General features: G+C 42.4%; 1 protein-coding gene across 1 annotated transcript; it reads left to right on the top strand.

The window, feature by feature from the left end:
* Positions 1-10980: 10980 nt before the first annotated feature.
* Positions 10981-11925, top strand: LOC139018186 (olfactory receptor 52B4-like). Its single transcript, XM_070426835.1, has one exon. It carries the CDS (start codon positions 10981-10983, stop codon positions 11923-11925), a length of 945 nt encoding a protein of 314 aa, XP_070282936.1.
* Positions 11926-25264: the final 13339 nt, after the last annotated feature.

Genomic DNA, 25264 nt, shown 5'->3' with positions numbered 1-25264 from the left:
CAGTCAAATTTTACCAAACGTTCAAAAAAGAACTAACAGCTATCTTTCTCAAACTATTCCAGAAAATTTGAGAGGAGAAAGACTCCAAGCTTTTTTTTTTTTTTTTAAATCAGGCCAGCATTATCCTAATTCCAAAACCAGATAAAGACACTACAAAGAAAAAATTATAGGCCATATTCTTCATGAACATAGATGTAAAATCCTCATCAAAATATTAGCAAATTGGATCCAGCAATACATGAAAATGTGCACCATGATCAAGTGGGATTTATGCTGGGGATCCAAGGTTAGTACAATATTAGCAAATCAATAAGTGTGATACATCACACAATAAAAATGAAGGATAAAAAACACACAGTCATATCAATAGATGCAGAAAACACATTTTATAAAATCCAGCACCCATTTTGTTAAAAACTCTCAGCAAAGTGGGAAAAGAGCATTCCTCAAAATAATACAGGCCATATATGACAAATGTACAGCCAACATTATACTAAGTGGGCAAAAGCTAAAAGCATTTCCTTTAAGATCAGGGACAAGACAGGGATGTCTGCTTTCACCATTCTTATTCAACACAGTACTGGAATTTCTAGTCACAGTAATCAGACAAGAAGAAGAAATAAAAGGCATCCAAATTGGGAAGGAGGAAATAAAAATGTCATTATTTGTTGATGGCATGATATTGTATATAGAAAACCCTAAAGACCACCAAAAAACCACTGATCTAATAAATAAATTAAAAAAGCAGCAGGATATAAATATTCAGAAATCAGTAGCATTCTTATATACCAACAAGAGGCACAGTGCAAGGATCCATGCACTGGTGGTGTCCCTTGGCCTGGCCTGCGCCCTCTCACAATCCAGGACCCCTTGGGGGATGTTGGACTGCCGGTTTTGGCCCAATCCCCATAGGCCAGGCCAAGGGACCCCACCAGTGCACGAATTCATGCATCAGGCCTCTAGTATGCATATAAGATCTCTGGTTAATCTCTTCCTGCTCTCTTTTCCCTCCCCCCTTTTCTCTGAGATTCAGTAGTCTGTTCTATAGTTCCACATCTGTGCATTGAGTGTCTGCCCCCTGGTGGTCAGTGTGCATCATAGCTACTGCTTGAATGGTCGGATGGTTGCTTATGCTTTTATATATATATATATATATATATATATATATATATATATATATATATATATAAAATATATATATATGGATAATGAACTATAAGAAAGAAATTAAGAAAACAATCTCATTTACTATTGCAAAAAAAATATAAGGCACCTAGGAATAAATTTAATCAAGGAGGTTAAAAGACCTGTGCTCTGAAAATTGTAGGACTTTGAAGAAAGAAATTGAGGAAGATACAAATGAATGGAAGCATATACTGTGTTCATGGATTGGAAGAAATAACATCATTAAAATTTCCATTCTACCCAAAACAATTTATAGATTAAGTGCAACTCCGGTTAAAATACAATAGCATCTTTCACAGATTTAGAACAAATATTCTAAAAATTTATATGGAACCCCAAAAGACCCCAAATATCTTCAGCAATCTTGAGAAAGAAGAACAAAGTTGGAGGTATCACAATACCAGATATCAAACTATACTACAAGGCCATTGTAATCAGAACAGCCTGGTACTGGCATAACAAAAGGCACATAGATCAATGGAACAGAACAGAGAACCTAGAAATAAATCCATAATTAATATTTGACAAAGGAGGCTAGAACATACATAAAGGCAGTCTCTTCAGTAAATGGTGTCAAAATGGAGATCTTGGTTGCTTGAAGGCCTGATGGCAGAAATAGTGTGTGTGTGTGTGTGTGTGTGTGTGTGTGTGTGTGCTTTCTGATTGCTATTAGTGCCTGAGCTTAAGATATGAGGAAGGAAGGTGGGAAAAGTTGATGTTGGTAGCCTTTGATCTTCATGGACCCAAGAAACCAAGGTGAAAATATTTTTAAAATATTTTTATTGATTTCAGAGAGGAAGGGAGAGGGAGAGAGAGAGAGATAGAAACATCAATAATGAGAGAGTCATTGATCGGCTGCGTCCTGCACGCCTCCTACAGGGGATCGAGTTCACAACCCGAGCATGAGCCTTTGACTGGAATTGAACCTGGGACCCTCCAGTCTTCAGGCCAACACTCTATCCACTGAGCAAGACAAGCTAGGACCCAAGGTGAAATCTTAAAATGTAATGAAGGAGACCAGGGTACAGGAAGGCTTTCTTCAGGTGCATCAGGAGAGAGCTGCTGCTGCCTATTTGTTCTTCATCACCACCCTTTGGGGAGTAGAGACCACTTTCCCTTTCACTATCTCTGGGACTGCTCCAGTTTGGGGTCCAGAAACAATCAGACCTGATCTTGGTAGACAACCCCTGTGTTGGTGGGTCCCAGCAGCCGGAGATGATCAGTCAGAACAATCTGAACATTCACTCAATGATATACAGGTACTAGCTGTGAAAGAAGACAACTAAGATAATAGGTAATCTCATTAAAAAAATTCAAGGAGGGAGAGGGGGGAAAAACATGTTCTGAGGTTATAACATTTTTTCTCTTAAAAAAATAGTTTAGTGGATGAATTGAAGGAAGAGATGTGTTTTTTTTTTTTGAGAGCCAAAATAGATTTGAGAAATAGCTCCAAAAAGCAGAAAAACTATAAAGATAAATCAAGAATAACAGAGCCCTAGCCAGTTTGACTCAGTGGGTAGAGCATTGCCTCACATACTGAAAGTTCCTGGGTTCAATTCCAGGCAAGGGCACCTACCTTGGTTTGCAGGTTTGATCCCCAGCCCTGGTCAGGGTGTGCGCTGGATGTAACTAACTGATGTGTCTCTTTCACATTGATGTTTCTCTCTCTCGGTCTCTCCCCCTCCCTTCCACGCTTTCTAAAAATAAATAGGAAAATATCCTCGGGTGAGGTTTAACAACAAAAACCAAAAAGAAAGAAAAAAAAGAATAACAAAGTGTAAATTACTAGAATTCTAGAAGGAATAAAAGACATTAATGGATGAGAGACAATAATTAAACAAATAGACTATGTCTTAAGCTATAATAAAAGGCTCACTGTGTTTCAGGCTGGACCATGCTTCCTCAACAGGGGTGATAATATCTCCAAGGAGGCAAAAATGGTTCTTGAGGGGAAGGTAGCAAAAAATGTTACTCTTTTCATGTATAAAGCACAGACACAATATATAAACAGAAATGCAGGTTACCTGTGCTATTAAAATTTCATAGTGGGCAATTAAGAAAAAATGTCATAAAGTTTGCATAAGTGGGTGATAATGAATAAAAGATTGAGAAACACTGATGAGAAAAAAGAAACACCAAGGTATATGCTGGTAACATTTTTGAACTCTGAGGAGAAAAAGAAAAATCTTACAACATTCAGCTAAAAAGAATATGTTGTGTACAAAAGAAGAATCATGCTGGAGTTAGATTTTTTTTCTTTTAATCAGTAATGCTGGAACTGAGACAGTGGAATGGCAATTAAGAACTACACCTAGCCCATACTTAGCCAAGATGTGGCTCAACTGTCAGGGTGAAAGATACGCAGCAATTGGGAGAGTTCCCCACTGAGAAAAATACTTGAGGGAAGACTTTGAAGATTATCTCTCTGTGAACCAGAACAAAAATTTTGGGGAAATGTAAAGAAAGAAAACACTGTGGCTTGGACTAAATCTACACTAATAAAAGGGAAACATACAAATTGACTGTCCCTTTGCTACGCCCACCAGCCAATCACGGTGAGTATGCACATTAAACCAACAAAGATGGCAGCAGCCATGGAGCTGGAGGCTTGGGTTGCCCCCGGCAATGGAGGAAGCCAAGCTTCCCACCCGCCCTGACCTCCACTCAAGGGTGGCTGGGGGCCTGGGTCTCCGGGGGGCATGGCCAGCCTGAAAACAGCTCTCAGCCCCTCACCCAGGCTGGCCAGGCACTCCAACAGGACCCCTCATTCTGAAGGGGCTCTGGCCAGCCTGAAAACGGCTCTCAGCCCCTTACCCAGGCTGGCCACACCCCCATGGAGTAAGAATCCCTGCTGGAGAGCCTGGCCAGCCTGCAAACAGCCATCATCCCCTCACCCAGACTAGCCAGACACCCCAGCAGAGAACCCCACCCTGAAGGGGGTATGGCCAGCCTGAAAACAGCCCTCAGCCCCTCACCCAGGCTGGCCATGCCCCCATGGGGTGAGGGTCCCCACTGGGGGGCCTGTCCAGCCTGCAAACAACCATCAGCCCCTCACCCAGGCTGGCCAGGCACCCCAGCGGGAACCCCCACCCTGAAGGGGGTATGGCCAGCTTGAAAACAGCCCTCAGTCTCTCACCCAGGCTGGCCATGCCCCCCCAATGGGGACCCTCACCCCATGGGGGCGTGGCCAACCTGCAAACCACCACAGGCCCCGTGCCCAGGCCACCCCATGCCCCAAGGGAACCCCCACCCTGATCTGGGACACCCTTCAGGGCAAACCAGCCAGCTCCCACCCGTGCTCCAGGCCTATCTACACTAATAAAAGAGAAACATGGTAATTAGCGTACGACCGCTACCCTTCCCGTTGGCTAATCAGCATATCCTTATGCAAATTAAACTGTCAGCCAAGATGGCGGCCAGCAGCCATGCACTGAAGCGAGCAGGGAGGCTTGCTTGCTCCAGTGACTGCGGACTCCAACGTTCCCCGCCTAACTTGCCAACCTCTCAGCTGCAACTCTAAGCAACTATGTACTATGTTGCAAATAAGAAGCTAAACAAAACCCCAGAAACCAGCTTTCATTCAGCCAGGCTTCAGCCAGCCACCGCAACATTGTATCGATGTTTTCAGCAGCTAGGCCTCAGAGCTAAAGCTGGCCCAGAATAAAAATTTAAAAAAAGAAAAAAAGGAGCGGTTGGGAGCTTCAGTCACCTGCTTCCAGAAAACAGCCCTCAGCCCCTCACCCAGACTGGCCAGGCACCCCAGTGGGGACCCCCACCCTGATCCAGGACACCCTTCAGGGCAAACCAGCCAGTCCCTACCCATGCACCAGGCCTCTATTCTATACAGTAAAAGGGTAATATGCCTCCTGGCACCGGGATCAGCGGAGCATCAAGGCTCCCGGCACTGGGATCAGCGTGATGGGGCAGCAACCAAACCCCCTGATCGCCCTGCGGCTCTGTGTGTGATAGGGGGCGGGGCCACAACCTCCCTATCTGCCCTGCTCTGTTCGTGACAGGGGAAGGCACCCGAACCCCCTGATCAGCCCTGCTCTGTGCCTGATAGGGGGGAGCTCCCCAATCCCCTGATTGCCCTGTGGCTCTGTGTTTGACAGGGTGCAGCACACCAACCCCCTGATAGGCCCTGCTCTGTGTGTGACAGCGTGCAGCACCCCAACCCCCCCCTCCCCCATGGGCCCTGCTCTGTGTGTGACAGGGTAGAGCCATAACCTCCCCATTGGCCCTGCCCTGAGTGTGACAGGGTGCAGTGCCCCAACCCCCTGATCCACCATGCTCTGTGTGTGACAGGGGGCGGTGCCCCAACTCCCCTATCAGCCCTACTCTGTGAGTGACGGGGGAGCTCCCCAACCCCCTGGTCGACCCCGCTCTGTGTGTGACAGGGTACAGAGCCCCAACCCCCCTGATGGGCCCTGCTCTGTGAGTGACAGGGGGCAGCGCCCCAACCCACTGATCGGCCCTGCTCTGTGAGTGACAGGGGGCAGCGCCCCAACCCCGATTGGCTCTGCTCTGTGAGTGACAGGGGGCAGTGCCCCAACCCCGTTATCAGCCCTGCTCTGTGCGTGACGGGATGGCGCCGCAACCTCCCCATCGATCCTGCCTTGAGTGTGAGAGGGGGCGGTGCCCCAACCCCCCAATCGGCCCTACCCTGAGCGTGACTGAGGGTGGCATCGCAACCTCCCGATCCGCCCTGCTCTGTGCATGACGGGGCGGCGCCCCAACTCCCCAATCGGCCCAGCTCTGAGCCTGACCAGGGGCTGCACCTAGGGATTGGGCCTGCCCTCTGCCCCCCGGGAGCAGGCCTAAGTCAGCAGGTCATTATCTCCTGAGGGGTCCCGGACTGCGAGAAGACACAGGCTGGGCTGGGGCACCCCCCTCCCCCGAGTGCACAAATTTTTGTGCACCGGGCCTCTAGTATACTAATAAATGGGTAATATGCTAATTAGACTGGGAGACCTTCCTGGAGAACTTCCAGACATTCTTCTGGACAAAGCCATGGTGGCAGGGCCGAGGTAGAGGCAGTTAGAGGCCAAGAGGGGAGGGCAGTTGTGGGTGACCAGGCCAGGATGGGACAGCAGTTGTGGGTGATCAGGCTGGTGGAGGGGCCATTGCGGATGATCAGGCCAGTGCTGGGGGGGGTAGTTGGGGGTGAGCAGACCAGCAGGGGGCCAGTTGGGGGCAAGCAGGCCATCTGTGGGGGTCAGTTGGGGGTGATCAGGACTGTAGGGTGCAGTTTCAAGTGAGCAGGCAAGCATGGGGGCAGTTGGGGGCTAGCAGTCCAGTGGGGAGGGAAGGTGGGGGCAAGCAGGCCAGCTGGGGGGGCAGTTGGGGGCAAGCACACTGGCATGGGGGCAGTTGGGTAATCAGGCTGGTGGGGGCATTTGGGGGTGAGCAGGCCAGCAGACAGAGTGGTTAGGGGAAATCTGGCAGGCAGGCAGGTGAGCGGTTAGGACATCCCTCTTGCAGTCCTGGATTGCGAGAGGGATATCTGACTGCCGGTTTAGGCCCAATCCCTGTAAACCAGCAATAGGACATCCTTCCAGGGGTCGCAGATTGGAGAGGGTGCAGGCTGGGCTGAGGGACACCCCCTCCCCCCCCCCCCCCCCCCCCCCGTGCATGAATTTCATGCATTGGGCCACTAGTCTATATATATAAAAGGCTAAGTGTCCCTCTGACCATCCAATTGGTAGCTATGATGCATACTGACTACCAGGGGGCAGATGCTTAATGCAGAAGCTGCCGTGACGTGCACTGGTCAGCACCACGGATCTGGCGCCAACAAACCAACACTCGGCTTCCCCCAAGTGGGACACAGGCCCCACCACCACCCCAGAGCGACACCCCCCCAAATTGCAGGCAATGCTGCTGAGACCCCATGGAGCAAAATGCAGCCCACGGCCCAGCCCAATCTGGAAATGGTCGCTGTGGGTGCCAGGTAATGATGTCACATAGCAACACCCGGCTTCCTTTCCCTAGCGACCAGCGGCCTTGGAGCTTCTTCAGCCCAGGAATATGACTTGCTTTATAGTCAGGTGCAGACATTTTACAGTTTAATCAAATGTCTGTGAAGTGTTCCCATGTGCTTCATCTCATTTGATCCTCACAGAAGTCCTGGAGTAGGTAGATTGTAGACTTGGTAGAATCCTAGTTTCTTTTCATTAACCAGGGGAAAAGAGATTTAGAAAGTTTAGAAATTTGACCTGGCTGAAAAGATGTAAGAAATGGTGAAACTTGAAAATGGCTTCTGGTTTTCTCACTGCACAGAATATAGTCAAACACTGCTACAGTTAAATATTTCACCCTTTGTTCTCCCTGTGTGATCTACAATAATAATGTGCTTCCTGTTGATATTTACTGCTGTGTTGCTGACAGTTACCTGAAAGAGAAGTTGGGGTGCTTCACTGGGCTGGAAAAAGTTTAGCTAAATCAGAAAGCAGGTCTAATTAAGCAAGTTTATCTCTATATATATAGCTCTCACTGGCGCCAATTGCACGCGTGTGTTTTGATCTGTCATTGTCAATCATGAATTTGGTTGACACTTCTATTGTAGAGAAAGGGCAAATAGCGATATTAAAATATTTCTTCTAATTAATTTCCCTCAATGTGCATGAATCCGTGTACTGGCCTCTAGTATTTAGATAATTTATTATAAAGTGTAATGAAAAAAGGTGTGACCAGGCAAATGAAATAGAAATGTGGCTGAGGTAATCAAGACTCACATGTCTTCTACTATTTGTTAAGTTTGTACAATTCTATACCCTTAGACATCAGAGTTGTACATTATTAATGACTCTGGAATTTGAAACTGTGAGTTTTTATGGAATTCTTTTCATGAAGATTAAACCTTTAGAAACCATGAATCCCTATTAATTGTAAGCACTTATATTCCCATTGTAATAAAATAGATCTGTAGCAAGGCTAGCTTAGGTGGTAGATGATTTTTGTATAGGATCCTCTGGAGAGAAGCAAGAGAGAAATGGACAGGAAGAGGTAAAGGCATTGGGAAATGGTGTTAGCAAACATGTCCATTAGGGACAATGATGAGGCTGGTGGAGACAGCTCTGTCCCTGGAGTCCTGGTGTAAGTGCTTCCCTCAAGGGCTTTTATGACAGAGGATAAACAACCCAACTCCTGGAATGCAACAAGCTGAATTTCATCTCCAATTTAATGTCTGTTTCTGAAACTTAATCGAAGACTGGTGAGTGAATTAGACATCTGTGATTGGGGTGCTTCTATGATCAAGGTAAGGGCTGGGCTGATATTATGTCACAGATAGGCCAGAGATAGAGAACTCTGAAAGACTATTGATATGTGTGGGTGCTGAATAGAAAAGACTAGACACACAAATCTGGTTGGTTACAGGGGAAGTGAAGTTTGAGGTGTGGGAAAGGATTTCCTGATGTTATTAAAAGTATGTAAGTAAAGTGATACCATCCAAAAAACAACAACAACAGGTGCCCAAATAAATTGACTGGGTCTGAAAATAACCCACAGAAGACTGAAGACATATCTCAGAAAATGTGAGAAGTGCCTTGATGATGACTGAGATCTATGCCAGGTTTCCCAAAGCAGGGTGTGGGAAGGGCTTTGAGGAGGCAGCCAGACCGTCTTGGGCAGATGTGAGAAGAATGTATGAAGAAGGAGTCATTTGAGAAGGGATTTCTAGGATAAACATGTTAGAGCAAAATCTTTCCAACAGGAGGTCAAACAGGCAGTTCTGCAACCTCTTAGTTCTCTGGCTTTGGTCATGGGCTGAAATTAATAAAAATTATGTGCTACAACCCTTCTTCAATAACTTGGCATCATCAGCGTCTATAATGATTCCTCATCTGAAGCTCAAGTCTTTGTTGAATTGTGTGTTCCCTGGCCCCTTTCTCTCACAGAGCAGCCATACGCTCTATAGAGATAGTTCCCTTCTCCAGGCTGTGACTGGGCTGTCTTGACCAGTAACTTCAATGGCAGAGCAATTTCTCTCATTGCTTATAGGATGGTAATAGGAGCTGCTTTTCCTCTCCAGAAAGAAGAAAACAGAGGAATCAAAAGGGGGGACCTGGTGTGGAAGAAATAATCATAATGTGCATAATATATAACAGCTACTGCAATAGGTATTTAGAGATAACTCTTCATCAGAGGGAATTAGCATTGGTCTCCAGTTCTCCAAAACCACCTGTTTACAAATTTGTTTCACCCTCAAACTGTAAGCCCCTAGGATCCTGGATGTTTTTCATTTTTTTTGATAGTCCCCGTTTGTAATATGGTACTTGAAAAATGGTAACACTTAAAATACACTTGCTAAATGACTGAGTTAGTGAGTGAAAGTACACTTCCAAACATGTGCTATAATTTCCACTTCAGAAAAGTCTTTCAAATATCATGGTGTTGCGTGCCCAGCAATAATGTGTTTCTTTTCCCCATTTCAGTTATTTCTAAACTTAGTTCCCTAAATTGTGAGCACAAGGAGTGCTTTAGTGGAGGCACATATTCCCCGTGAATGTTGCCTCTTACATGTCTTTTAGTTATCTTCTTAAATGAGTGAGAAAATTGTATGTGATAATTTCAGAAATTATTATTATTATTATTTATTATTATTATTTGGTTAATACTCACCTGAGGATATTTTTCCATTGATTTTTAGGGAGAGTGGAAGAGAGAGAGAAAGACAGAGAGAAACATTGATGTGAGAGAAATACATTGATTGGTTGCCTCCTGCACGAGCCCTGACCAGGGCCTGGGCTGGGGAGGAGCCTGCAACCAAGGTATGTGCCCTTGACCAGAATTGAACCCTGGACCCTTTGGTCTGTAGGCCGACGCTCTATTTACTGAGCCAAACCCGCTAGGGCAATTTCAGAAATTTAAAATCTTATTTCTATCAGGTATTGGTTTGTGATATTTGGAAAATGATCTACATTCATTGAGTCCCGCTTCCCTTATGTGTGAAATGGGGTTAATACCCAATCCTGAAATTGGATATTCAACATCAAAATTCAGAAATACACAAAGTGCCACATGCAAAGTGCTTACCATAGTCTCTGGCATAAGGCATATACATAATAAATGTTAGATTAATTCTTCTGTGACTGAATTATAATCTGATCCATTCTATTCCTGGAACACTACTGGCATTTTAGAATCCTATATTTTCGGTCAATTATTGTTTTCATGAATCTCTATCAGTAATTTTTCCAAAGTAGAATAATTGTTCTAAACTATTGGCTTCAAGACATCTGACAATGTTCCCTGTGCAAAGGATGAAGTCTTACTGTGAAGTTGTGATCAAGGCCCTTCACAATCAGGAAAAATCTGCCTGTGCGAATCCTCCCTGCCCTGCCCGGCACTTCCTATGCATCAGCTACCTGGACTAAAAATGTTTCAAGCATGCAAACATTTTCTCATGGTGATTCCCTATTTTCACTCTTCACCTTATGTTCACTGCTTAATCTCAAGTGCAAGAATCATCTTGTTACTGCCTTCCCAGACACACACAACGGTTTCTTCTCTACATTGATAACTCCCTGTTTTGTAGGAAAGAACATACAATGATATTTTTACTTTAATTGCTTAGAAACATGTGTATCTTTTAATGAGAATGTCACTCATTGAGGGCAGAGCACATATCTTTTTCAACAATGTTTGTGTCTTATTATTTGTATGTTCAAAGAAGATGGAAATGAGGAATATGTCAAAATTTCATGGTATCTTCACAAAGAATACTCCAGGGAAATCTGCTTTTTCCTCTGTCTCTGTGAATAAGAAGTGATGTCTCTGGTGGTCTTCCCAGGTATGACTACCTCAAACCACACTAGTATTAGCCACACAGTCTTCTACTTGCTGGGCATCCCTGGCCTTGAGGACCAGCACATGTGGATTTCCATCCCCTTCTTCATTTCCTATGTCATGGCCCTGCTTGGGAACAGTCTGCTCATCTTCATTATCCTCACCAAGCCCAGCCTCCATGAACCCATGTACCTCTTCCTCTGCATGCTGGCTGGAACAGATGTTGTCCTCTCTACGTGCACAGTACCTCAGGCCTTGGCCATCTTCTGGTTCCATACTGGGGAGATCTCCCTGAATTGCTGCATCGCTCAGGTATTCTTCCTCACTTCCACTTTCATGTCTGAGTCAGGGATCCTGCTGGTGATGGCATTTGACCGCTACATTGCCATTTGCTACCCGCTGAGATACACAGCTATTCTTACATATGCACTGATTGGGAAAATTGGTTTGACTGTCTTTCTGAGAAGTTTCGGTACAGTATTTCCCATAATATTTCTTCTGAAAAGACTGACTTTTTGCAAAAGTAACATTCTTCCACACACTGTTTGTGAGCACATTGGGTTGGCCAAATTTTCTTGTGATGACATACGAGTAAACATCTGGTATGGACTTTTTCTTCTTATGTCAACAATTGCTTTAGATGTTTTTCTAATTATTGTTTCATATATTCGTATTCTCCGTGCTGTCTTTCGCATCCCTTCCCAAGATGCTCGCTACAAAGCGCTCAACACCTGTGGCTCCCACGTTTGTGTCATTATCCTCTTTTATGGGCCTGGGATCTTCTCAGTTCTCGCTCAGTGCTTTGGGCGCCACATTTCACCCCATATCCATATCCTGCTGGCCAATGTCTGCATTCTGGCTCCTCCTATGCTGAATCCCATCATTTGTGGAATTATGACCAAACAGATCCGGGACCAGGTGACTCATATCTTATTTTCAAAACAGATATGACTTTGGGAATGGAAACCAGACTAGTTTTCTCAACATTTCTAGTCATCCATTGAGGTAAGATTTAGAAACTTCTAGTAGCTGGGGGACAGCTGAGACTACATATCTATGTAATCTATAGACTACCTCACTGAGTATATGTTTCTGGAGCAAGTCACAGGGGAGCTTGGGACATGCTTTTCAAAGTCTCTGATCAATACTAAGAGATCAATTTTTTTGTGGCTCAGTAAGCTTTCTCACTCATAGTCTGATAAGAAAACCACTTCTAGTCTATAGCCCTAGATAGGTATTTGGAAAGAGATGAATTGTTGATAATTAGTGGACTATTCTTTCTTGGTTTGTTTTATGCCTTGCTGTGGTGAAACAGTTCCCATTTGTCTTATCTATATTGGGTTGTTGCTCTAAATATTATTACCTTTGCCCTCTCCATCATAAAGTTTTATTCTTTACAGGATCACCTCCATCTGTATACATTCCATTATTTGTCCTGAAATTTAAAGAAAGGAAGAGAGGGAAGCAGGCACAAACCTCTGGCACCCCCATTCTCCTATAGCCTTTCCTCTGCTTTTCCGTTTCTTCTCCTTCCTTTTTTCTTTCTTCCTTTTTCTCTTCATCCTTTCCTCCTCTACCTCCTATTCCATCACATCTTCCTCTTTCCAGTCTTCTTCTTCTTTCTCACTCTCCCTCACAGTAAAAGACTTTGAAAGAGTTGTCTATATATTCAGGAATCAATATCTTTCTGTATTTTTCTTCCTCTCACCCCAGTCAGACAGTTTTCCTATGCCATGGCATGGCCTGTCATAGTAACCTCCACATTACTTAATCCAATGGTCAATACTCAGTCTACATTGGTCATGACACATTAGCACCGTCTGACACAGTGAAACATTCTCTCATTCTAGAAACTCCTCATTCATTCCATCTTAGTGTATTAGACATAAAATGTGTACAAAATCCCAGTTTTCAACAGAGATATTCCCAGCTAATATAATTTTATAGAAGGTCATAATACATTTTCTACTATGTACGTGTGTGCAGGTAAACAAAAACTTTAAGTGGGCCAATATTCCACCTACTCTTCTTAAATGCACCTTTCTCAATTAGCAAAGTAACGTGGACATAATCCCATGCCAAAACTATATATCTCTGTAGGCATTTTTATCACCTCTCTATTTTACTTGTATAAGAATATGCTACATATCAATTATCCAAGTATACTCTTTTTTAAAAATCCAAGTATACTCTTAAAATGCATTTATCCTGTGTCATTGTAATTATTTATTCACTGTTCATTTCTCAATTGAGAACAAGCGTGGCATTCTATATTTTACTTCTCTGGTGTCTATTATGTCATCTGAAAGGGTAGGCACTAAATCAAGATGTTTAAAATACATTTTTTTGTAAACTGTAAAACTATGAAATTTTCACTTGAAATAAATTGGAGATAATAAAATGCATAATGAAGTCACATTTATTACTTCTGTCAGTGTGATTTATCTTTTGTTTAAAAATTTTTTTACATGTCTGAAATTTTTACATATTTTTTCACATAGATTACATATATAATCTATGCAAAATCTATTTGTATTTTTAAAATATCAAACTATTTTTTCACATAGATTTATATATATAGCATAAGGATTTATTATATTTTTAATGCATTTTTAGCTGGCTATAAAATATACTTGTTTATGGATGTAATTTGCATGTAATTTACCTAAACCATTTCATCATTATTATTTTTATTTTTTAATATATATTTATTATTGATTTCAGAGAGGAAAGGAGAGAGATGGAAACATCAATGAGAATCATTGGTTGGCTGCCTCCTGCACGCCCCCTACTAGGGGAATCAAACCCAGGCAATGTGCCCTTGGTTGGAATGGAACCTGGGTTCCTTTAGCCCGCAGGCCGACACTCTATTCGCTTAGCCAAACTGGCTAGGGCCATTTCATTATTATTAACATGCAGTATATTTCACATTTTTCATTTGTTTAAGAACATAATGTTTATTAAAACATTTTCTTATTTTGCCTGTCCATGAATTTTAGTTATACACAAGTCCTTAAATAGTATGTTGACAAACTTATTTTTCTTTGTTTCCTTTGTGTTCCTCAGAAGTGTTTCAAAATCAAACAAGAATTATTTTATTGTAAAATTTTGCTTCTACTTAATTGAGCACCTGAATAATTACAGGCCATATTTCAAAAATATTTGTTGTTTGTTTCAGCAGAAATACAAAAATAAAATAAAGAAGCATTTTAATGACCACTAGTCATGCCCATTAATAAAATATTTTGTAATCACAAAATGTCTGTCATTTAAGCTTATTTTCACATAACTGTGAGTGTATTTTAAGCTTTACTTTTTTTTCCTCTTAATGTTATATAACAAGTATTTTCCTTTAGCATCAAGAACATTATGCGAATAACTGTATGCTGTCAGCTGGGTACTGGAAATATCAGGGGGAAGACTTTGTAAAGTATATCCTCGTCTAACCACTTTTCTGTACACCTGAAACTTACACAAAATTTTATTAAATGTGAAGTGTAATTAAAAAAAAATAAAAAGGAACATTATGTAAATAGGTCTCATAAGTGTATAATATACTACTATATAATCTACTATTATTTAGTAAACTAGTGGACTCTTATTTAATACTAGAGGCCCGGTGCAGAAAAATTTGTGCATTCAGGGGGCGGGGGTCCCTCAGCCTGGCCTGTGCCCTCTCACAGTCTGGGACCCCTTGGGGGATGACCACCTGCTGGTTTAGGACCACTCCCTGGGGAATTGGGCCTAAGCTGGCAGTAAGACATCACTCTTGCAGCCCGGGAGCCGTCGGGGGATGTCCACTTGCCAGCGGGGAGCAGACCTAAGCTGCAGTCGGACATCCTTAGCGCTGCTGAGGAGGCAGGAGAGGCTCCTACCACCACTGCTCTACTGGCAGCTGGCAGCCTGGATTGTGGCTGAGCAGAGCTCCCCATGTGGGAGCGCACTGACCACCAGGGGGCAGCTCCTGCATTGAGCTTCTGCCCCCTGGTAGTCAGTGTGTGTCATAGTGACCAGTCATTCCTAGTCGTTCTGCTGATAGGGTCAGTTTGCATATTACCCTTTTATAATATAGGATTGAGGCCTGGTGCACTGGTGAGGGCCAGCTGGTTTTCCCTGAAGGGTGTCCCGGATCACGGTGGGGGTCCCGCTGGAGTGCCTGGCCAGCCTGGGTGAGGGGCTGATGGCTGTTCGCAGGCTGGTCACACCCCCTTCAGGGTAGGGATCCCCACTGGGGTGCCTGGCCAGCCTGGGTGAGGGGCTGATAGCTTTTTGAAGGCTGGTCAACCCCCCCCCCCCCCAGGTGGGGACCCTCACCCCATGGAGGTTTGGCTAGCCTGAGTGAGGGGCTGATGGCTGTTTTTAGGCTGGCCACACCCCCTTTAGGATGGGAGGTCCCCACTGGGGTGCCTGGCCAGTCAGGGTGAGGGGATGAGGGCCATTTTCAGGCTGGCCAAGCCCCCCGGTGACTGAAGCTCCCAACCTCTCCTTTTTTTATTTTTTTATTCTGGGATTTATTTACCTTCTATAATTGAAACTTTGTTGCCTTCAGTGGAGCTCAGAGCCGGCTGGAAGCTTGGCTTCCTCCATCACTGGAGCAACCAAGCCTCCTGCTTGCTTCAGCTCCGTAGCTGCTGGCCGCCATCTTGGTTGGGTTAATTTGCATATAGTCACTCTGATTGGCTGGTGGGCATGGCTTAAGGTGTAGCGAAGGCATGGTCAATTTGCATGTTTGTATTTTATTAGATGAGATTTACATCTAAATAATTGACAGTGTAAAAATTTTTATGAACATAACCAATAATACACATTTGCTATATTTTGTGTTCTTGTGGTTTACTATAGGGAAGATTCTTGAAAACTTTTACTCTATCTATGTGATTGGTCCATGTCAGGTTGAATGTGTTTTTTATGTGCAAAAATTTTTCAAATGTACCTCTCAGGATAATTTGTGTTTTCCAAAAATTGACTGGAATCTAATAATGTAATATTACATATAGAAAACCTTAAAGACTCCACCAAAAAAGTATTAGAACTAATAAACAAATTCAGTAAAATTACAGGATAGAAAATTAATATACAAAAATCTGTTGTTTTATAAACTAATAACAAAATATCAGAAAGAAAAATTAAGAAAACAATCTCATTTACAACTGCATCAAGAAGAATAAAATATGTAGCAATACGTTTAACCAAGCAGGTAAAAGACCCGTACCCTGAACTATAAGACATTGTTAAAAGAAATTGAAGAAGATATAAATAAACGAAAAACTATAATGTACTCATGGGTTGAAAAAATTAATATTGTTAAAATGTTTATGCTACCCAAAGAGATCTACAGATTCAATGCAATTGCTATAAAATTCCAATGGCTTTTTTCATAGAAATAGAAAAACAATCCTAAAATGAGTATGAAATCACAAAAGCCAAAGCAATCTTGAGAAAAAAGAACTGGGAGGCGTCGGGCTCCTTGCTTTCAAACTATACTACAAAGCTCTAGTGGTCAAAGAGTATTTTCCTGACATAAAAAACAGACACATAGATCAATGAAAAGTCCATTCAGGTCAATTAATTTGCGCCAAAGGAGCCAATAATATAAAATGGAGAAAGGACAGTTTCTTCAATAAGTGGTTTTGGGAAAACCACAGTCACACAAATGGATCAAACTGTACCACTATCTTACACCATACACAAATATTGACTAAAAATGGATTAAAGAATTGGACATAAGACTTGATACCATAACATTTCTAGAAGAAAACTTATGCAGTAAGATTCTTGACATAGGTCTTGGCAATAATTTTTGAATCTGACTCCAAAAACAAAGGTAAGAAAAGCCAAAAAGAAACAACTAGAACTACACCAAACTAAAGAGCTTCTGCACTGGAAAGGAAACCTAAAAAAGAAAAGAAAAGGCAACCTACTAAGTGAGAGAAAATATTTGCAAATCAGGAATCTGATAAGGGGTTAATGTTTAAAAAAATATGAAGAACTCATACAATGCAAGAGTCAGACACTCCTTCCTCCACTGCAAACAATTCCATTAAAAAATAGGCAGAGGATCTGAACAGACATTTTTCCAAAGAAGACATGCATATAGCCAATAGGTACATGAAAAGGTGCTCAACATCACTAGTCATCAGGGAAATGCAAATGGAAACCACAATAAGACATCCCCTCACTTCTGTTAGAATGGCTATTATCAAAAGCCAAGAAATAACAAGTATTGAAAAGGATGTGGAGAAAAGGGAATCTTCGTGTACTGTTGATGGGAATGTTAGGAGGTACAGCCTCTATGGAAAATGGTTTGAAGGTTCCTCAAAAAATCAAAAATAGAGCTACAGTATGATTCTGTAATTCCACTTCTGGGTATATATATCTGAAGAAAACAAAAAAAATAATTCAAATAGATATCTGCACCTCCATCTTCATTGCAGCATTATTTACAATAGGAAACCTGTGGAAATAACCTACGTGTTCATCAATGAATAAATGGATAAAGAAAATATGATATATGTATATATATGAAATAAATAATGTATATGTGAATTAAACCTTGTGACAACATGAATGGACTTTGAGGGCATTATGCTAAGTGAAATAAATCAGAGAAAAACAAATACCTTATGATCTCACTTGTATGTGGAATCTAAAATCTGCTCCCTGCCGCTCCGCCCCCACCCCCCTTAAAAACAAGCTCATAGGTAAAGAGAACTGATTAGAGGTTGCCACAGGTTGGGGGGGGGGGGGGGTGAGAGGAGTGGGTGAAATGGGTGAAGAGTATCAAAAGGTACAAACTTCTAGTTATAAAATAAATTTCATGTGATATAATTATAGCATGGTTAATAATACTGCATTGCATATTTGAAAGTTTCTAAGAGGGTAGATCTTAAAACTTCATTACAAGAAATAAAATTTTTATATCTATGAATAATGTCAAAAGCTTGCTAGACTTACTGTGGTCATCATTTAAAAAATGTATAAATATGGAACCATTATGTTGTGCATCTGAAACTAATATAATGAAAAGATTTTTTGAAAATCACAATTTACGCCTGGCAGGTGTTGCTCAGTGGTTGAGTATTGACCTATGACCAAGAGGTCACAGTTCGATTTCTGGTCAGGGCACATACCCTGGTTGCAGGTTTGATCCCCAGTGTGGGTGTGCAGGAGGCAATCAATCAGTGATTCTTTCTCATTATTGATGTTTCTATCTCTCTCTCCCTCTCCTTTCCTCTCTTAAATCAATAAAAATATGTTAAAAACATAAAAGCCACAATTTACTTCTATATTCTCCTCCCCAAATCTCTTAACTTCAAATATCAATTGAGGGACATCTTATACTGATTAAAACTGTAAGATCCTCAAAAACAAGGAAAATCTGAGGAATGGTTATAGCCAAGCATCCCAAAGAGAAGTGACTACTAAATATAATGTGGTATCTTGAAGGGATCCTGGATGAGCAAGTGGACATCAGGTAAAATTTCAGGAAGTCTGAATTCAGTCTGGATGATAGTTAATATAATGTATTAGTACTAGTTTATTAATTGTAGCAAATGTATTAAGGTAACATGTTAACTGTGTTGGTGGTAGCTGTGTATTATGCATTTTTTCTTTAAAGCTGTTCTAAAAAGTAAATTTATAAAAATAATTTCATATTGATTTTCAATTTATATGTTTGATTCATGATGAGATCAATAATCCTCATAAAATTCACAATAGAACCACCACAGATCCAGCTATTCCCACTTCTGGGTATATATCCAAAGAACTATAATCAGGCTAAGAGATATTTGCCCATATTCCCTTTCAATGAATTTTGTAGGAAATTGAATAATGCAACTCAATTCTCATTAATGCTTCTTTTTCTTTTTTATAATTTTAAATACATTTTATTGATTTCTCACAGAGAGGAAGGAAGAGGGATAGAGAGTTAGAAACATCGATCAACTGCCTCCTGCACACTCCCCACTGGGTATGTGCCTGCAACCAAGGTACATGCCCTTGACCAGAATTGAACCTGGGACCCTTGAGTGTCCAGCTCTATCCACTGAGCCAACTGGTTAGGGCAATGCTTTTTTTTCAAATGAAATACTCTGATGGGGCAGTTTGTTTTAATATCATGTTATAAAGCAGTATTTTCAACTTTTTCATCTCATGGCACACTAAAATTCTGCAGCACACCAAAAATATATATATTTTGCGGATCTGACAAAAAATAGGTATCATTTTGATATATTCACACTGGACAACTATTGTGTTGGCTGTTGGTCATTTTTTAATTTGATAATCTAAGGGAAAAGAGGTCAGTACCCTGGACTAAATAGTCAGGTATTGCCTGTTTTAAAAATTCTGGCTGCACACCAGTTGAAAATTGCTGTTAATATCTACACTAATAAAAGACAAACATACAAATTGACTGTACCTTCGCTATGCCTTAAGCCACACCCACCAGGCAATCAGAGCAACTATATGAAAATTAACCCATCTAAGCCACACCCACCAGGCAATCAGAGCAACTATATGAAAATTAACCCATCTAAGATGGCGGCCGGCAGCCATGGAGCTGGAGCAAGCAGGAGGCTTGATTGCCCCAGTGATGGAGGAAGCCAAGCTTCCTGCCTGCCACGGCCAGCTCTGAGCTCCACTAAAGGCAACAAAGTTTCAATTATAGAAGACAAATAAACCCCAGATACCTGCTTTCAGCTGGCCGTGGCCATGGAGCTGGAGAGAGCAGGAGGCTTGGGTTGCCCCTGGTGATGGAGGAAGCCAAGCTTCCCGCCCGCCCTGACCGGCTCTGAGCTCCACTCAAGGCTACAAAGTTTCAATTATAGAAGGTAAATAAATCCCAGAATAAAAAAAAAAAGAAAAAAAGGAGAGGCTGGGAGCTTCCATTGCCAAGGGGCTTGGCCAGCCTGAAAATGGCCCTCAGCCCCTCACCCAGACTGGTCAGGCACCCAGTGGGGACCCCCACCCTAAAGGGGGTGTGGCCAGCCTAAAAACAGCCATCAGCCCCTCACTCAGGCTGGCCAAACCTCCATGGGGTGAGGGTCCCCACTGGGGGGGGGGCTTGACCAGCCTTCAAAAAGCCATCAGCCCCTCACCCAGGCTGGCCAGGCACCCCAGTGGGGACCCCCACACTGAAGGGGGTGTGACCAGCCTGAAAACAGCCATCAGCCCCTCACCCAGGCTGGCCAGGCACTCCAGTGGGACCCCCACCGTGATCTGGGACACCCTTCAGGGCAAACCAGCTGGCCCCCACCCGTGCACCAGGCCTCTATCCTATATAATAAAAGGGTAATATGCAAACTGACCCTAACAGCAGAAGGACTGGGAATGACTGGTCCCTATGACACACACTGACCACCAGGGGTCAGATGCTCAATGCAGGAGCTGCCCCTTGGTGGTCAGTGCGCTCCCACAGGGGGAGCTCTGCTCAGCCACAAGCCAGGCTGATGGCTGCCAGCATAGCAGTGGTGGTGGGAGCCTCTCTCACCTCCTTAGCAGCACTAAGGATGTCTGACTGCAGCTTAGGTCTGCTCCCTGCTGGTAAGTAGACATCCTCTGAGGGCTGCCGGGCTGCCAGAGGGATATCTGACTGCCAGCTTAGGCCCTATCCCCCAGGGAGTGGGCCTAAGCCAGCAGGTGGACATCCTCCGAGGGGTCCCAGACTGCAAGAGGGCATAGGCCGGGCTGAGGGAACCCTCCTGAGTGCACAAATTTTTGCACACCAAGCCTCTAGTAGTTCAATAATCTTCTCTGCTGACACATTCGCAGTGCTCCCAATTTGAAGCAAATCAACAGTAACAATTGTCTAATTCATGGAATAAGAAGTTGAAATTCATAGTTACCATAATGTGAACTAGTGTGAGGAGACAAATCTCAAAAAACTGGGATTTAAGAATTTTCTAATAAGAGTCTACTGGTCACATGACAGTTATGGCTGTTAATTTAAACTTATTAAAACTGAGAAGTGAGAGATGTACTTAAACTTTACAAGAAAGTGCAATGCATTTTTGAGCATTTATTGGTCATTTTGGAATATAAATTGATCTTAGAATTTCAAGGAAATATAATATTTAGCAAATATCACCTATTTGAATATAAAGTATTATACAAAGCAGAATTGTGTCTTGAGACTGTTACAACAATAGCTTCTTACAAGACTGATTACTTCTGAATTCTGTACATGCTGCTGTCTTAATAGAAACTCATTTGGACTCCTTAAACATTGAGTGTGAGATGCACAAATGTACTAATTCTATCCACAAAGACATGCATGAATAATAAGTGCATTAATTTTATAGAATTATTTAACTAATAAAAGTTAGTAAGATTTTTAGGAGAGCATAAAGTAGAGAAGACTAGCTGATAAAAAATTTTCTGTATGTATTTATATTAAGAAACACCCTTTTTTCCCCTAAAGGTGGGATTACTTTGTTCTTCCTGTCTTTATTATCTGACTTTAAACAATAAGGTACAAGATTACCTTTATAATCAGAATATAAAGTTATATTCTTCTATATATTGTGCACAAATATTTATGTACCCTTAGGAAATAATTAAAACTCCTTATTGCCCTGGATGGTGTTGCTCAGTGGTTTGAATGTCGGCCTGTGCACGGAAGGGTTGCAGGTTCAATTCCCAGTCCAATGCACGTACCTGGGTTGTGGTTTCGTTTTCTGCCCACTGGTGGGATGTGTGAGGGTGGCAGCCAGTAGATGTGTCTCTCTCACATCCATTTTTTTCTCTCCCGCTCTCCCTTTCACTCACTCTGAAAGCAATAGAAAAAAATATCCTCAGGTGAAGATTAACAAAAATCACACCAAAACCAAAAACAAAAAACACCCTCATTATTTATGAATATGAATCTTATGACCACTCCAGGGATGAATATAACTGCAACATCATCCTTTACATGAAAAATTGAAAATTATTTTTACATATTTCTTGCATGGATTAATATTAGAGATTGGAAATAACTTTAATATTAATTTAGGTATTAAAACAGGCTTGCAGAAAAGCTGGTTTAGATGGGAGAGATTTTCTTATAGTAAAACATCATAAATGTGAACACTTGGTGTGGGATGGATTTCAGACATGTGAGGAGGAGCAGGAGATAAAATAGGAGAAGCTCTAGGGAGGGGGGAAATAGAGCTGAGAATAAGGCCATTTGGGAAGAGGGTGAGGCTGTTGGAGACAGCTGTGCCCCTGGGGTCCTGATGTAAGTGCTTCCTTCAAGGGCTCTCATGGAAGAGAATAAATAGCTCAACTGCCCGCTCCCCAGCAAACTGAATTTCATCTCCAATCTCACATCTGTTCCTGAAGACTCAGTAAAAGCTGGTGAGTGAAATAGACATCTCTGGGTGGAGTGGTTTCAGGATCAGGGTAAGGACTGAGCTAGCCAAGCCATACAGGCCAGAGGGAGGTTATTGATATATATGGATGCAGAATTATAAAGATGAGAGGCATCTTTCCGGTTGGTTACAGCATAAGTGGAGGGTAAGATGTGGGAAGGGAGGTTGAGAGTACTAGTATATGGGTAGCTGAAGTTAATGAAGTTTGGCAAATAAAGAGAAGTAGTCCTAGAAAATAAAAGGCTAATATGCAAATTGTCCCCTTGGGCAGGAGTTTGACCAGGCGGGAGTTCTACCTGACCATGCAGCTGCCAATTGGCCGGATCAGGGCCCCGATCGGCCTCCCCAACCTCCCACAGCCTCTCCCCCCGGCTGGCCCCTGCCCTCGCCAGTCAGGCCGAGGGACCCCACACATGCACGCATTTTTGCACCAGGACTCTAGTCCAATATATGACAAGTGTCCTAATAATGAGACGACATGAGAAAACAGAAAAGATGTTGACTTAGACTGCAGACCCCTCTTGGCAAATATGAGAAGAGCCCTGAGAATGACAACGATCTGTGCTGGCCTTCCCAAAGCAGGACTTGGGAAGTGAACCAGGACACCTTGGGCTGTTGTGAAAGGGGAATAGGGGGGAGAGCATTGAGTGGAGCACGTAGATAAACTTGTGTCAGACCAAAGTCACTCTACCTTGGACAGGAGACCAATCAAACAGGCATATCTTCAACCTTTGAGCTCCCTGGTTTCTCTCTCTGGCTCCAATTAACACAATTTCCTCTCCTGCTCCCTTTCCTCAAACACATGGCCATCACCAGCTTCCATAATCTTTCCTTTTTTCCAGCTCTGCATTTGTTGCTTTGTGTCTTCTGTGGCCTTTTCTTTCTTGCCATTTTCCCCCTTTTCATTCCCAATCAGGTCTGTGGGGACACACACCAGCTCTCACATCCCTCTGGTACCACCCCACTTTCTTTTTTCATGCAGGAAGTCAGCTGCCTTCACTGGAGAGAACTTTTAAAAAAATGTTATCTTTATTGTTGAAAGTACTACAGATGTCCCCCCCCCTTTTTTTTCCCATTGACTCCCTCCACCCCACACCCATCCCTTCCAGGCCTTCATCACATTATTGTCTGTGTTCATGGGCTATGTACATATGCATATAAATTCCCCAGTTAATCTCTCCCAATTCTCCTACCCGCTCTGAGATTTATCAGTCTGTTCCATGCTTCTATGTTTCTGGATCTATTTTGTTCATCAGTTTATTTTGTTCATTAGATCCCACATATGAGTGAGAGCATGTGATACTTATTTTTCTCTGACTGGCTTATTTTGTTTAGCGTAATACTCTTCAGGTCCTTCTATGCTGACTCAAAGGGTAAGAGATCCTTCTGTTTTATATATTCCAGGGTATAAGTGTACCACAGCTTTTTTATCCACTCCTCTACTGATGGCACTTGGGCTGTTTCCAGATCTTGGCTATTGTAAATTGCGCTGCTATGAACATAGGGGTGCATATGATGCATATATTCTTTCTGATTGGTGTTTCAGGTTTCTTAGGATATATTCCTTGAAGTGGGATCACTGGATCAAGTGGCAGTTCCATTTTTAATTTTTTGAGGAAACTCCATGCTGTTTTCCATAGTGGCTGCACTAGTCTGCATTCCCACCAGCAGTGTACAAGGGTTTCCTTTTCTCTACATCCTTGCCAGCACTTGTCGTTTGTTGCTTTGTTGATGATAGCCATTCTGACATGGAGAGAACTTCTTCATAAAGCAGCCATATGCTCTGCAGGACACAGTACTGTAACTAGTCCAGATGACTGGGCCCTTTTGTAGGTGACTCTGATAACAGACCATGTTCCTCCAGCACTTGGAGGATGGTAATTGGTAATTTTCCCCAGAAAGGAAAATTATGGGCATCACATGGGTAACTGGAGTGGAAGAAATAATGTTATTGAGCATGTGCTATGGAGCTAGATGTTTTAAAATACTTTTTTATTAGGGGGAATTAATATATGTCTTCAGCTTTTCAACCTATCTGTTTATGTCAAACTTAAGTTCATAGGACTTGGTCGAATTCCATTTCCCCCCCTATATCTCCAGTTTGTAATATGGTATCTGAAAAACAGTTACTGCTTCCTAAATGACAGAGTTAATGAATGAATGAATGAATGAATGCACATTAAGAACTAAATGATAGAATTTCCACCCAAGAAAAAGCTTTAAAATATCATGCACAACGCCGCCCAGCAACAATGCCTTCCTTTCAAATTTTAGTCACTTATAAACTTAGTTCCTTAAGGTGTGAGCATGAGCAGTGCCTCACCTCAGGCACACAGGCCCTATTAATGCTACCTCTTAAAGTTCCCTTGATTCTCTTCACAAGCGACAGATTGTATATGGTGCAGTTAGAGAGATTTCAAATCTCATTTCCGTCAATTATACCAAATTTGTCTGAACAAACATCTACCCTGCTTTTTTCAGTATTCCCTATGCACAGCCACCCAGAGCTGAACACTGTTTCACGAAGATGCTATACTTTGTTTTGAATACCCACGTTTTCTTTTGTTGTTTCTCTTTATTTTCTTTCTTTTCTGTATGATAAAGTACCCTGCACAAAGCTAAGTTCAAGTTCTTCACGTTCAAGAAACACTTGTTACAGCCTTTCCAGATACATAGGATAACTCCCTTTTGTCTTTTCGTAATCCTCTGTTGGTAGGAGAAATACATATAATAAAATGTTTTATTTGATTAGCTGGGAATATGTATACCTTTTAATCAGACTGTCACTCATTAATGCAGAGGCTATAATCTATTATCTTATATGTTTCTTTTTATTTGCATGTTCAAAGAAGAAGGAATATGTCAAAAGGTCTTGTGCCTTCAGAAAGAATATTACAAGGAATACTGTGTTTTCCTGTGTCTGTGAATAAGAAGTG

The sequence above is a fragment of the Myotis yumanensis genome, unplaced genomic scaffold (genome assembly GCF_028538775.1).
Source record: "Myotis yumanensis isolate MYYU_CA2020_CCGP unplaced genomic scaffold, mMyoYum1.0.hap1 SCAF_10, whole genome shotgun sequence".
NCBI classification, from domain to species: domain Eukaryota; kingdom Metazoa; phylum Chordata; class Mammalia; order Chiroptera; family Vespertilionidae; genus Myotis; species Myotis yumanensis.
This window is presented reverse-complemented; position numbering and strand designations above follow the sequence as displayed.

Coding starts and splice junctions, on each gene's coding strand:
- LOC139018186 (XM_070426835.1), top strand. CDS start 10,981: ATGACTACCTCAAACCACACTAGTATTAGCCACACAGTCTTCTACTTG.